Below are 14,916 nucleotides of genomic sequence, written 5' to 3' on the forward strand. Positions count from 1 at the left end.
GACCATATTTCAGGAACAAGATTCAGCTTTGTCATTAAGAGGACACAGACATTATCCTTATTTTGACCTTTGGGACTTTAAAATTTTTTGAATGCTCAAAAGAGACCAAGATGAAGCCTTTAAGGATGGAAATGGCTGGTCTCCCTGAGCTTAGCTAGTTCTCACAGTCTAGCTGATTCAGGTAACTCTGATTGGGGAGTCAGGAGGAGTGTCACAGAGGAGGGGACAGGTGCCATCACAAAGGTGTGTAAGTAAGGTCCTCAGGGGGCACAGGGCACCTGCTGGAGCACATCACGTGATGAGGGATGGCAGGAGCCGTGCAATAAACAAGAGCCTGTGTAACAAGCATGTCCTGCTGTCTGCATCATGTCTGAGTCATCAGTAAGTATAATAGCTCTTTTGTTAACATGGGTCTTAGCAGGCATTTGTCAGCTGGCCCGGGCTCTGAACTTGGACTGTTTTGGTTCACACCCTGGAGTGGAGGAAGGTGACCTTCCTCTGTTAGTTCATCTCTGCATGGAGCTGATAATAATGCCTACTTCATAAGGTTATTATGAAGATTAAATGAGAACAAGAAGTCGTTCACAGACTATGTGGTACACAGCCACCGCTCAGTAAATGTTACCCTTTTATTATTTCATTGAACAATTCTGACTTATGATCAACTACTTCTTATCATATGGCTTGTAAACCAGAAAATTAGTTCTGTTCTCCTGGTCTCCCAGCCTCTAATCTATAAAGAGAGGAAAACACACACGAAAGCAGAAACAGGAAATTATGTTTTTGTTCACTTTGTTCTTTGTTCGCTAAGTCGTGTCCAACTCTTTCTTACCCTGTTTTGTTCAGTGACCCAGCCAATAACGCAGCACCTGCTAGGTCTCAGGACCTGCACACATCTGTGTGTGTGCTCAGTCACTTAGTTATGTCCACCTCTTTGTGGCCCCATGGACTACAGCCACCAGACTCCTCTGTCCACGCAGCACACATCTGTGTGTGTGTGCTTAGTCACTTAGTCGTGCCCAACTCTTTGCAGCCCCATGGACTGTAGACTCCTCTGTCCATGCAATTTTCTATATATGTAAAGATGAATATGAAGGACTGGTCCCTCCAAAAGTTTTCAGCCTGTGTTCTCTATCTCAGAAATTTTAGATCTGTATGTGTTAGCTATCTTATTATTATGATTATATAATGGAAATTTTCATTTTGAGTAGCATCACTTTCTGGAAATATCACTCTCACAACAAGTTGGAGGGTGAGAAGGCACATAGTCATTGCTATACAATGCATGAATGTATAATGTGTACTTATACATATGCAGGAAAGAACTTGCACAAACACACATATACATCTTTCTGGGCCTTCAAGGCCAATGTGCTCTATGTCCTGATTACCTCTGAGATCTCATTGTCTTATATACTTTCCCTCCATTTATTTCTCCATTTCTCATTATTCTTCCAACATGGAGATCCCTCTCCTCCTCTGAGTCTTTGGACTTCCTCTGCCCTTGCCCTGGATCGTATGTTTTATTCTAAGTGATGGGGCCACCTGGGACTTGATCTAGCTTATGTATTTCTTTTTAAATCTTTATTTATTTAGTTGTGGCACATGAGATCTTTAGTTGTAGCACATGGGATCTAGTTCCCCAACCAGGGCTCAAACCTGGGCACGCTGCACTGGGAGGGTAGAGTCTTAGCCACTGGGCCGCCAGGGAAGTCCCCAGTTTGTGTATTATCGAGGGAGGCAGGCTTTGACACACAGAGCAGGAGGGTGGATTAGAATGGGGAAGGTTTAGTTAAGTTCACTTCAGTTCAGTTGCTCAGTCATGTCCGACTCTATGTGACCCGATGGATTGCAATACGCCAGGCCTCCCTGTCCATCATAAACTCCTGGAGTTTACTCAAACTCATGTCCTTTGAGTCAGTGATGCCATCTAAGCATCTCATCCTTTGTCATCCCCTTCTCTTTCTACCTTCAGTCTTTCCCAGCATCAGGGTCATTTCCAATGAGTTTGTTTTTCACATCAGGTGGCCAAAGTATTGGAGTTTCAGCTTCAGCATCAGTCCTTCCAATGAATATTCAGGACTGATTTCCTTTAGGATGGACTGGCTGGATCTCCCTGCAGTCCAAGGGACTCTCAAGAGTCTTCTCCAACACCACAGTTCAAAAGTATCAATTTTTTGGCATTCAACTTTCTTTATAGTCCAACTATAAAGAAATGTATGGCTACTGGAAAAACCATAGCTTTGACTAGATGGAACTTTGTTGGCAAAGTAATGTCTCTGCTTTTTAATATGCTGTCTAGGTTGGTCATAACTTTTCTTCCAAGGAGCAAGTGTCTTTTAATTTCATGGCTACAGTCACCATCTGCACTGATTTTGAAGCCCCCCCAATATAAAGTCTGTCACGTTTCCATTGCTTCCCCATCTATTTGCCATGAATTGATGGGACAGGATGCCATGATCTTCGTTTTCTGAATGTTGAGTTTTAAGCCCAACTTTTCACTCTCCTGTTTCACTTTCATCAAGAGGCTCTTTAGTTCTTCTTCACTTTCTGCCATAAGGGTTGTGCCATCTGCATATCTGAAGTTATTGGTATTTCTCCTGGCAATCTTGATTCCAGCTTGCGCTTTATCCAGCCCAGCATTTCTCATGATGTAGTCTGCATATAAGTTAAATAAGCAGGGTGACAATATACAGCCTTGACATACTCTGTTCCTGATTTGGAACCAGTCTGTTGTTTCATGTCCAGTTCTAACTGTTGCTTCCTGACCTGCATATAGGTTTCTCAGAAGGCAGGCAGGTGGTCTGGTATTCCCATCTCTTTAAGAATTTTCCACAGTTTGTTGTGATCCATACAGTCAAAGGCTTTGGCATAGTCAATAAAGCAGAAATAGATGTTTTTCTAGAACTCTCTTGCTTTTTTGATAATCGAGCAGATGTTGGCAATTTGATCTCTGGTTCCTCTGCCTTTTCTAAATCCATCTTGAACATCTGGAAGTTCACGGTTCATGTACTGTTGAAGCCTGGCTTGGAGAATTTTGAGCATTACTTTGCTAGCATGTGAAATGAGTGCAATTGTGCAGTAGTTTGAGCATTTTTTTGACATTGCTTTTATTTGGGATTGGAATGAAAACTGACCTTTTCCAGTCCTGTGGCCGCTGATGAGTTTTTTGCTGATATATTGAGTGCAGCACTTTTACAGCATCATCTTTTAGGATTTGAAACAGCTCAACTGGAATTCCATCACCTCCACTAGCTTTGTTCATAGTGATGCTTCCTAAGGCCCACTTGACTCTCATTCCATGATGTCTGGCTCTAGGGGAAAGGTTAGAGCCTGTAAAATCCATGAGAAAGTTCTACTGCTTCAGGTGAGGCTGGTGTATAGTGTATGAACCAGGGCAGCATGCAAAGAGCTCTGAGAGACAATTTATGAAACCAAATCAGTGGTTTCCTAAATGGATGTGGGCAGCAAAGAAATAAGGAATCAAGACTGACTTTCTGTTTCTGGGTTGTTCCCCTGGATTAACACTGATGTTATTCATCAAGATTGAAGTATACAGAATGGTGGGGGGTGGGGGAGTCAGGGTGTTTCATAGGAATATCTGGCTGTTAATTGAGTCTGGGAGCTTCCAAGTGGCGCTAGTGGTAAAGAACCTGCCTGCCAATGCAGGAGATCCAAGAGATGTGAGTTCAATCCCTGAGTCAGGAAGATCCCCTGGAGGAGGAAATGGCTACCCACTACAATATTCTTGCCTGGAAAATTCCATGGACAGAGGAGCCTGGCAGATTACAGTCCATAGGGCTGCAAAGAGTTGGACATGATGGAGCACAAATAAGCAACTGAGTCTGGAGGCAAGAAGGTGGTTTGGAGCCCTAAGCACGTGCTTAATAGTTGAAGGTTAGATTGTGGATGGTATCCCTCAGCAGAAAAGAAGGTAGAGGGAGAAAGAGGTCAAAGACTAGAAAATGCATCATATGGTCAACTAGAAGAGGAGACAGTGATTAAAGCAGATGCAAGGGCCTGAGTACCACTTTCTTCTCCATCTCATGAATACAGGTGGTGGTGGTGGATTTTTGTCATGTTCCCCTCAAAGGAGAATGCATTTTGTCTGGTAAAAGTGACTTGAAGAGAAAGTCAGGGGATCTTAGGGTAGGTCTAGTGGTTCTCCAGGAAAAGGATACTGTTATCTTTGTGGGTTTGTACATCTGACTAAAGTTTCTGGTCCACGGGGCCTCTATAGGTAGAATCATCCTACTTTTTGGCTGAGTGCATCCTGAGAACGTGAGGACCACAGAACTCTCTCTCTGCCCGCTCATGCCTGTTTTTGTCCTGGACAGGCTCAGCTCAGCCCCGGGCTTACCTAACCAAGAGGCTACACAGACACTCACACAAACACAGTTAGACACAAACATACACATTTCCATACACTCACATACATCTTTAAAATCCAATAAAGAACACAAAATAATTACATGTAGAAAGTTTTGGGGATTTGTATAATAGCCATCCCCAACCCCCACCCAACATGGGTTCTTGGAGGTTTCTTGAAAACACTTTGCATCTCTCTGTGAAATCTCATATTATTCCTGTTCCTTTAAGGATTTCATCAATTACTTGTAACTTTTTAAGCTTTTACAAAGAAATAACTCGGGATTTAGACCTGGAGGAAAGATCTGTAAATGGAAAGGATGGAGACACAATTGTTCCCAACATGTCCCTTTCCCCCAGAGTAGGGGTGGCACCTGAGCACTTCCTTCCGGGATCATGACTGATGTTTTGGAGGCTTCCAGAAGGAATGTGGATTCAGAGCAGGGAGTGCAAAGCAGAGAGAGCTCTTCCCTCCATGCCTCCTCTCTCCTCTCTTGCCTCAGGTCCCCTGGAGCATGTACACCTGTCTCTTCCCTTTGTCACTACGAAGAACAAGGAGGTCAACGCAACTGCCGTCCTGTGGCCCAGCCAAGTGGGCACCCTCACTTATGTGTGGTGGTACGGGAACAACACCGAGGTGAGTTGGCTTTCCGGGCAGGGCCTGTGTGGCTCCTCTTGGAGCAGTAAAGGGAAAGAAATCACTACTAACTCAAGAGCCCAGGAGTTGTGGCAACTTTGGGAATGGCAGGCTCTGAGAGCCTCACTCATCTCTTCAGTATGTCTGTCTCTCTCACGCCTACACCCCTACCTCTTACCCCTGCCTTCCTGTGAGTCAGGGTTCTTCTCCACATGGGCTTTACTCTGCAGCGACCCTCACCAGCAGCCTGAGCTTTCTGTTGTCACAGCTCAGTGGAGCACATGAGCCATCTTTCCCAAAATTCTAACAGGAATCCCGGAACAGAGTAATACCGGCCATGCCTTGATCATGGTGCTCGTGGCAGAAACAGAGCTGTTCAAGTCAACCTTCCTAGATCCATCTAGAAGAGAAGGGAGGGAATGGCCCTCGAAAGGAGAAGAGACCAGTGGACAAGAGACAGAGACAAGAGCCACAGATGTCTGAGCAGCCCGCCCCTCGCCCCTTGTTCTCCATTCTGGATCAGACATGGGACCCCCTGCCCTATGGCCCCTCCACCCCATGACTCCCCAGCCTGGATCAGAAATGGCCCCCTCTTTAGCTCAGCTTCCTGCTCTAAGTTTCTTTCAAACACTCGCTGTGATCCAAAGTCAGCAGCAAGTTCAAAACCAGTGGAGACCTTGGACCTCATGTACCCCGAGTCCTTCATTTTACCGATGAGGAAAGTGAGGAGGACACCGATGAAGTGGCTTCCTCCAGTCTCACTCAGCTACTTCACGCAGATCCATGGCCTTTCTCATGCCTGTCTGGGTTTCTCTCCCCCGCACACCAGGCTACATGCGCTGGTTCAGGTTGGAACTCACTCCATCCTCAGAAATTAAAATTTGCTTGCAAATGTCAGTAAAGGCAGTAGAACTGAAGCCTGGCATCATCTTCCCTAGAGGACCCGGACCAATGGCTCTGAATGGAGAGCTTCATCTTCTTGCAGCAGAGGTGCCATTGCTTATAACTTTGCTCTTCAAACGCAATGCTTCTTGTGTGAATACAAATCTCTTTCTACCCCGGAGCTGAGTGTTGGCTTTAACTGGAGCCATAATTTCACACAAGCCCAGGGAGGAAACCTCTCCTGACACCAGACCTGCTGCGTGCCTGGCAGTCAAAGGAATCTCTCACCTCTCCTGCTGACATAAATCAGCTGAAAAGAAGCCCTTTTTTATTTCTTCTGAAACTGTGCATGCAAATTGGGTCCAGATTGGACCCACTATCCGCAGGAGAAGAGAAATCTGTGTTACTTGCTTGAATGCTAGTACTAGGAGGTGAAACTATTAAATAACTTACTTGCTGCTGCTTCTTTTCTTGAGCTTTTAGCAGAAAAAGAAATTCTCAACAGATTCTGTTAAGCAGACTTCTTATGCTGGGCTTTCGTCTACCTTCTGCTACACAGGGAGTTAAATGAATTTTGATTTTTAAATTAATTAAAGAAAAGACAGGAATGAACTGTTTGTGGGGAGCGAGTGGAGGGAGGTCAGGAGGCTAATAATACTTTCCCCAGAACCCTGGTGTCCAGTTGCATTACAGGAACTGATCCAAATCTTTTTTTTTTTTTTTTTTTTTTTCGAGTCCTCAAACCACGATCCAATTAGTACTTGTTTCCATAGCAGCTCCTTCCAGGAAATTGCTGATGGGGCTTCTCAGAGCAAACCAAGCCACACAAGGGCAACACCCATCTAATTAGTGTAGTTTTGGTGTCCACCGTCGCTGCGTTCCTTTGTGATTTTATGTAAGCAGCGCACCCTGGAGAGAAGCACTGGCAGCTTACACACTTTCAGTGACTGCGGCTTAAATCTGGATTCATATGAGCCCATTCTTTTGGCCTGATTTTAATGTTGCCTTGGATTAAGCGGTCTGCTTGATGAGTAGGTTATTGACAGAGAGACACCCCACCAGCAGGCAAGACCTATTGATCTTCCCAGTCCTGAATCAGGATTGTAGCAGAAGAGAGGTGTCAGATTCACAAGGAATGAGTAGAGTTTCTTGGCGGTCATGTCTCTGGTAGTCCCTTTCTGGACTGGACCCGAGGTGATAGGGAGGCATAGGTGGAGTCAGTCACATAGGGGGTGCTCTAGAAAGAGCCTCTGCTAGTTTAAGGAGCTTGGTGGTGGTTCAGAGTTGGTGCCTATCTTGGGTATAACTGAAAATCTCTCCCCTCTCTCTATGTCCTCATTTGCTTTAGCCCCTGATCACCTTGGAGGGAAGCATAGCATTCAAGTTTACTTCTGAAGGGATGAACACCATCACAGTGCAGGTCTCAGCTGGGAATGCCATCCTGCAAGACACGAAGACCATCGCGGTTTACGGTGAGTGGTCCATCTGCTGATCCATCACTGTCCGCCTCCATCACTCAGATGAGATGGTTTGGTACCTTGGCACCAGAGGCCATGCTAGCTTATTAATCTACCCAGAGAACAGACGGTAGTGGTTGAGAAAGAGCTGAGTCAAGTCTCATCTCCTCTTTTGAGAAAGGTGTGGTTCACCAGCAAAGTAGGGATCACAAAACCCCAAGACTGTTCAAGACTGTTTGTTGCCTTTTTTTTTTTTTGGAACTGGCTCTGGTGCCATAGAGTAAGTGTACACTCAACTACCTTAGGTACAAAAGAGTGAATTTCATTATATGGAAGGCTGATTCACTCCATTTGATATTTTTGTGATGTTTAAAGATTTAAACCTATTATAAATGAAAATGGTTAATATTGAACCTTTATTTTTTTAAGTTCAAACGTAGAGTCTTGATCATTAAGAAGAATCTGCCAATGCCTAAATGCTCTGAAAATCTCTTCCATAAATATGTATCATTTAAAAATCACTCTGCTGGTTTAAACGCAAGGGAGGGGTCATAACAAGCACATGTGGTGAGCGATTGTGGACAGAATATTAGTTTGAACAAACAGCTGTACAGAACACTCTTGTCATCAGTCGGGGAAACTGAATGTGGTCAGGGTATCACATGAAATGAAAATTTACTGAAAAGGAAAGGTGGGATCCTTGATGGGAAATGATATTCAAAAAAAAAACCAGTTTATACAAATTGATTTCATTTTGGTATTTTTTTTTTCCTGCGGAAAGATAGTCAGATGGATCTGCACTAAGTGCTTTAGTAGATGATAAAAATATGAACTTTTATTGTTAATATGAAAATGGTACTAATGCATCCCAGAAAATAAAAATTTAAAGAGCAGGAATTTAAAAGAAAATAAGGAAATAAATGCTGTGCAGAGAGAGCAAAAGGGAGGATCGAGTGAGGGAGGGAAAGCGAGATGAGAGACTGAAAGAGATAGAGAGACTGAGACGGAGACACATGAACTCATGGTCCAAGTGGTATCAGTTGCCCCAGTTCTAGAATTTATTGATTCTCATGCAGGTCCTATTTTTCATTTCTGATTTTGCCAACTTGACCTTCAAATTCAGAAAGCAGTTTGTAAGCAACTTTGAACACGTCTGAGGACACTGCTCCTCCTCGCGTGGCCACCTGTTAGATTTCATAGTGTTTCCTCCCTCCCCCAGCCCCTGAAGAAGTTTGAGAAGCCCCAGCAGTAAGCAGGGTTGTGGTTTGCCTCCAAGGTCCCATCAGTGAGGAGACCTCTTAGCCAAGTGGCCTGAATAGAGGAGAGCTTTTGTTTCTCTTTCCTCTCCATCTCCTTTCTATGCTATAGGAATGTATCTAGTTGGTAGCCGATATCATTACCTCATTGTTTTTCTTTTCAGAGAGGTAATTAACTTGCTCCAGCTAGTAAGTGGTGGAGCTGGGCTTCCAACCATCAAGACCTAGGGCCCAGTGCTCTGAAATTACCCTGTTGGCTGGCTCTCATTCTTTTCTATCCAATGCTCTCTTTCTTTCCGCCCTCCCTCAGGGACGTCACCTGTGTCACTAATGGGCACTGACCCATTAGTCCAACAGCTACCTCCCCATTAGAACCACAGACCGAACTTGGACTTCTCTAGTCCAACCCGCTAGTACAGCGTTAGGAAATTGTGGTCCCCAAATGAAAAGTTACTGTCTTAAAGTCATCCCTATTCAGTGACAGGTTGAATAATAATGATGATGGTTGGTAGTGATAGAAATTAACACTGATGCATCTTTCACTGGTGTTTATTCTAAGCATTGGATATATAAGATCTGCTTTATTGAATCCTATGAACAGGCTTATCAGAAATATGATTATCCCTCTTTTACAAGTGAAAAAATGTAAGTATAATAGCCAGAGCATAAGAATTCTGAATCTAGAGAGAATGTTTCTCTTGATGACTACCTTCTATCCCTTGCTATGCTTAGTTCTTCCTCTTCCTAAAAATCCCTTGAAAGGCATCATTCCAGAGTGGGTCATTCACCATCAAATGGGTTCTCTTCATTAAAAGGGATCCCTTGACTAAAAGCTTGAACAGGGAAAGTGCTCCCTGCTTCCTGTAGCCAAATTCCTGAGTTTTTCAGCATCCATAATCATCTTTGGTCAGATGGGTTGTCCAGGGTTTCACATATATAACTAGAAAATTCTAACGACATGTGTGACCTATTAAAAGGAAACTGTATCACAGGAAATTAAATAGGCAAGACTGAACTTGACAGAAACAAAAGGCAGGGAGAGTTTTAAACTCTGGGATAAGCTGGCAGAAAGTGCTGGAGGACTCAGGGGGATTGGATTATCTCTGGGATTAGAACACAAGGGTTTACTTAGGAAACTTGGTTCCTACCCTCCCAGAGGTGGGGCACTGTCTTTCTTAATGATACCATTTCAAAGATGGTTCCTGGGTCCTTGAGAAAGGCATTCCTGGTTGCAGAAGATTTACATCTTAAAAGTTCACAGAAAGAATGTATAATAGCAAGTTTCTAAAAGAAATGCTCCAAGAAAGGGGAGGTCAGAGTCTGAAGTCTGGAAGAAACCTGTTCAAGTTTAATTAAGCTTTGGGGAAATTTAAGATCATTATGGTCAGATCGAAGGAGGTATCATATTTGGGAAGCTGGCAGAGGAAAGATTGCCTACCCAAAGACATACAGTAGACTGTAGGAAAGAAAATTTGGTTTGCATGGTTTTCCTGCCTTTGCTTCAGGGCTCAAGTTTACCCTTAAATGCAACAAAGAAAATGTAAATGTGTAGAATTCATCTCTCTCAGCAGCTGCAAAAAATACATATATTATTGACGTTTACCCTTTTCAGTCCTCCCACATGCATCCCCTATTTGTTGAATAAACTTAAAGATAACATTTCTCTGCCCTGCTGTTTAGCATGCTAAGTAATTATAGAGGGAGCTGCACCATTTTTCTCATCTGTGTCTCTTTATTAAGATAAATATCTTCTTTTGAGATGAAGTCTGCACAATTTGGTTAAGAGGTTCGAGGAAAGTGAAAATGACAAACACGTACATCTTCAAAGGGAAATGTTAGGACCCAGCGGGTCATTCCTTGGCACTGCCATTTCCCATGCTGCTAATTAATATGCATTTCCTTCTTCTCCATCAGAACTGAAGTGGGAATGTTCACCTCGGTGACCAGTGACTCAAAATAGTCAAACTTTGAAAAATACATCTTTGGAATAAGCTGACTGCCTTAAATGCAGTCCTGATCATGTGCATGTCTTCAATGCCTGCTCCTGAGAAGTCGTTAGCAGTGTTAGGAAATGCACACGTGGGTTTTTGAGTTTCCTGAATGTGTCTTTGGTGTTACCAGTGTTGCTGAGCCCCTCCTGAAATATAAGAACATGCTTAAAACAAGAAAGAAATGTTTGTTGAATAATAAAGGCATAAACTACAGAGAGTCACCACTGATGTTCATGCCTTCATTTATTCAACAAAAATGTATTAATTAAGTGACCCCTGGCAACTGGAAACCTACCATGAAGGCACTGCCCCTGGACACTGTCCCAAAGGGCCAGGAACACTGTGCCCCCATCCTCACTGAACTAATATTCCTGTGTGGGAGACAGACAACAAAAACATTTATTTATTTAAAGCTTTTTTTTGGAGTATGGTTGATTTAGAGTATTGTGTTAGTTTCAGGTGTGAAAGTGAAAGAAAGCGGAGTCGCTCAGTTGTGTCCGACTCTTTGCGACCCCAAGGACTGTAGCCTACCAGGCTTCTCCGTCCATGGGATTCTCCAGGCAAGAGTACTGGAGTGGGTTACCATTTCCTTCTCCAGGGGATCTTCCCGACCCAGGGATCAAACCTGGGTCTCCTGCATTGGAGGCAGACGCTTTAACCTCTGAGCCACCAGGGAAACCCAGTTTCATGTGTACAGCAAAGTAAATCAATTAAACATATGCGTGAAAGTGAAAGTGAAGTCCAGTCTGACTCTTTGTGATCCCATGGATTGTAGCCTACCAGGCTCCTCAGTCCATGGAATTTTCCAGGCTAGAGTACTGGAGTGGGTTGCCATTTCCTTCTCCAGGGCATCTTCCCAACCCAGGGATTGAATCCAGGTCTCCTGTACTGCAGGCAGGAGCTTTACTGTCTGAGCCACCAGGGAAGCCCATACGTATGCATAAATCCACTCTTTTTTTCAGTTCTTTTCCCATATAGGCCATTACAGAGTATTGAGCAGAGTTCCCTGTGCTACACAGTAGGTTCCTTTTTAGTTATCTGTTTTATATACAGTAGTGTGTATATGTCAATCCCCACCTCCCAATTTGTCCCTCCCCCCTTACCCCTCAAACAAAACAATTTAAATAGTAAGAAGTTTGGTGAAGACAAATAGGGTCACATGATGAAAGGTATTAGCACATTGGTGAAAGGGAGGATACCTGAGGTTGCAGGAGAATTGAAGGCTGAAAAGGAGCTGAGCAGGCTTTCCTCTGGGGAAGTAGAGGCATGGTAACGTGGGAAGAAGCTTACAGACTGCGGAACATGGGGAAGGATGGCGTCATGGAGTGCAGGGCAGCCCACAGGACATGTGGCAGGAGGCACTTGTTGCTGGTTTGTGTGGCACTAGGGAGGCCATGATATGAATCTGAATTTATTCTAAGTGCAGTGAGGAACCTTCCACAGATTTCAGGGGAGCAGTGTGATCTGAGTAGACTGTGTGATAGGACCCCCTCAGGGCTGTGCTCTGAAACCCATCACCATGTTAGAACCAAGGCTGCACCATCCAGCCAGTGATTGAATGCAATAGGAATACTAAGGTGAGCCCATTCCTGGGACACAGGGCTCCTCTGGCTGACTTCAGCTCATGGGTCTCCCATCAGTCTCGCTGAACCTTCCTCCCTCTCTTGCATTGTGTCATATATGCGGCATGGTCTGACAGTGCTCCAAGATCCTCTGCTTTCCTCCCCATATTCTGTTAAAGACAATTCTCCTCGCAAAATCATCGCCTTTATAATTTCATCTACTTTCTGGGGGACCAAGATTAACTCAGAGGCTACTGTGACAACTAGCAAAATCCTTGAAATAAAGAGTTGAAAATTCCTTTCAGTGAAATTCCCATGCAAACAAAATTTAGCAATAGAATGACTATGATGAATTTTATAATTATATAATCATACACTATATATATCATTATATAATGATAATGAAAGTATGTGCAGAGCACAGCTGTACCATAAAAAAGAAAAGTAAAATGTGGTGGGAAGAGTATTAAGTCAGTGAGAACTCAAAGTAGAGCTTGAGTGTTGCACGCGTGGAAGGTGGGAAGAGGGGATCATTCTGGGAAAGCGGCTGTGTGTTCAAAGGCCCAGGGGCAGAAACCTGTGATGCAGTCAGAGTGCTCCAGGTGTGTGCCTTTAGCGTCCAGGAGCACAAGGGCTAGAACTGGGGACAATGCACAAAGCTGTGGAGTGAAGCATGGGTCACGGACTAAAGCTTTGGCCTGGAAAAGGAGCTCAGAGGTAAGAAGCATAGGATGTTGACCTTGCCTTCTAGTAAGGTCTTTCTGGTGAGTGCGGAGGACAAGGACCCTGCATTAGGGCTTTGCATAAAATAGAAAGTATAACAGATTTCCTGAGAGGCTGATCTGACTTATAGTAACCCCTCTACTCTGGTGTCCACAGAGGAATTCCGATCTCTTCGCCTGTCCTTTTCTCCAAACCTGGACGATTACAACCCAGACATCCCTGAGTGGAGGAGAGACGTCAGCCGAGTCATCAAAAAGGCCTTGGTGGAGGTGAGTGTGGCCAGCTCCTTCTGGCCCAGGCCCTTTCCCTGTCTGCCCTTGTCCTTCAGGGAGAGGGGACCCTTGCACTAAGAAATGGCAGGAAAGAGCCAGAGGCCAGGGGAAGCGGGTGTCATCAGTCTGATACCTGCAAAGCTGAGCCCCCCATGTGCAGACATGTCACAGGTGCCACGGGGAACAGGAAATGGAATAATCACGGGGTCCTTACCCTTTATGTCCTGCTTAGAGAAGACCATGGCAATATGTGACAGTCACGGCAGAATTCACAGTTAGCTGTCAGTACGTGTGAAATAGCTACTGGGCATAATACGGAAAGGCATAGAGTGAATACCGTTAGTAAGAGCAGCCTGGGCTCCAGCCCCGTGAATGCCCAGCACAGCGAGTGCCCAGCACAGGAAGGCAGTCATCTTACTATGCCCCAGTTCTTTCTAACAGCACTCCTTTCCCGCAACAGCCCCAGGAGCAAAATATTATTGTCTCTATTTGTTGATCAAGCAGTTGAGGTTCAGTGAAGTTAAATAACTTGTCTAAAGCCTCACAGCTAATAAGTGGCAAAGCTACAAAATCAAAGTGAAGGATCTGAATCCAATCTGGTTTCTGGGAGGGTAACTAGGTGGTAAGGTCCATCCCCTTCTGAACAAATGTCACCCACAATTTGACAAGACATCTTCGTCTAGGCACATTCTGCCTGCATACTCCACTTCCATAAACAATCAGAGAAATGAATATCTGCTCATATAGCTGCCTGGGTTTATTGCACAAACCCAGAAAATCAGAAATGACTTTTCCCTAACGTCTACTCTTGGTGGTTATTCTTCAGTCGCTCAGTCTTGTCTGACTCTCTGTGACCCCATGGACTGAAGCATGCCAGGCTTCCCCGTCCTTTACTGTCTTCCAGAGTTTGCTCAAACTCGTGTCCATTGAGTCCATGATGCCATCCAACAGTCTCATCCTCTGTTGCTCCCTTCTCCTCCTGCCCTCAATCTTTCCCAGTATTGGGGTCTTTTCTTTTGTCGACTCTTTTCATCAGGTCAACACTTCACATCGGGTGGCCAATGTATTAGAGCTTCAGCTTCAGCATCAGTCCTTTCAATGAATATTCAGGACTGATTTCCTTTAGAATAGACTGAAATTGATCTCCTTAGTGTCCAAGGGACTCTCAGGAGTCTTCTTCAGCACCACAGATTGAAAGCATTAATCGAAAGCATCAATTCTTTGGTGCTCAGCCTTCTTTATGGTCCAACTCTCACATCCATACATGACTTCTGGAAAAACCATAGCTTTGAGTAGCTGGACCTTTGTCGACAAAGTGATGTCTCTATTTTTTAATATGCTGTTGAGGTTTGTCATAGCTTTTCTTCCAAGGAACAAGCATCTTTTAATTTCATGGCTGTTATCACCATCTGCAGTGATTTTGGGCCCAAGAAAATGAGGTCTACTCTTAGCCTAAAAGAAAAGTCAATTTAGGATTAGTTATACATTCTCTCCTGCACCTGACGCATGGTGCCTCATGACACAAAGGGATGAGAAGAATTAAAGCCATTCAGATAACCTCCGCCCAGAAAACTGATCTCATATTCAGCCTTTTGGCAAAGAGCTGATGTTCCCCATAATCATACCATTGTCTTTGTGGATATTCATTTAGTACTTTAAAAATTCCAGAAACTCTTCTCAGTGTTTTGCATTTTTAGACACATATAATCACAAAAAAGAAAGCTAGCTTATGATGTAGAAATGGATAGCATGATTATCCCCATTTTAC

At 44.1% G+C, this 14,916-nt stretch overlaps 1 protein-coding gene across 3 annotated transcripts in view; it reads left to right on the forward strand.

Annotated features, from left to right (window-relative positions):
* The window catches only part of SORCS1 (sortilin related VPS10 domain containing receptor 1), a 580,301-nt gene that overhangs the window by 532,966 nt on the left and 32,419 nt on the right, over positions 1–14,916 (forward strand). For all 3 annotated transcript variants that reach the window (XM_013975206.2, XM_018041707.1, XM_018041708.1), the window contains exons 20-22: positions 4,872–5,005; positions 7,236–7,359; positions 13,033–13,145. In XM_013975206.2, the coding sequence (XP_013830660.2) occupies positions 4,872–5,005; positions 7,236–7,359; positions 13,033–13,145 (371 nt within the window). The remainder of the gene's footprint in view (positions 1–4,871; positions 5,006–7,235; positions 7,360–13,032; positions 13,146–14,916) is intronic.

Source organism: Capra hircus, chromosome 26, assembly GCF_001704415.2.
Source record: "Capra hircus breed San Clemente chromosome 26, ASM170441v1, whole genome shotgun sequence".
Lineage (NCBI taxonomy): Eukaryota > Metazoa > Chordata > Mammalia > Artiodactyla > Bovidae > Capra > Capra hircus.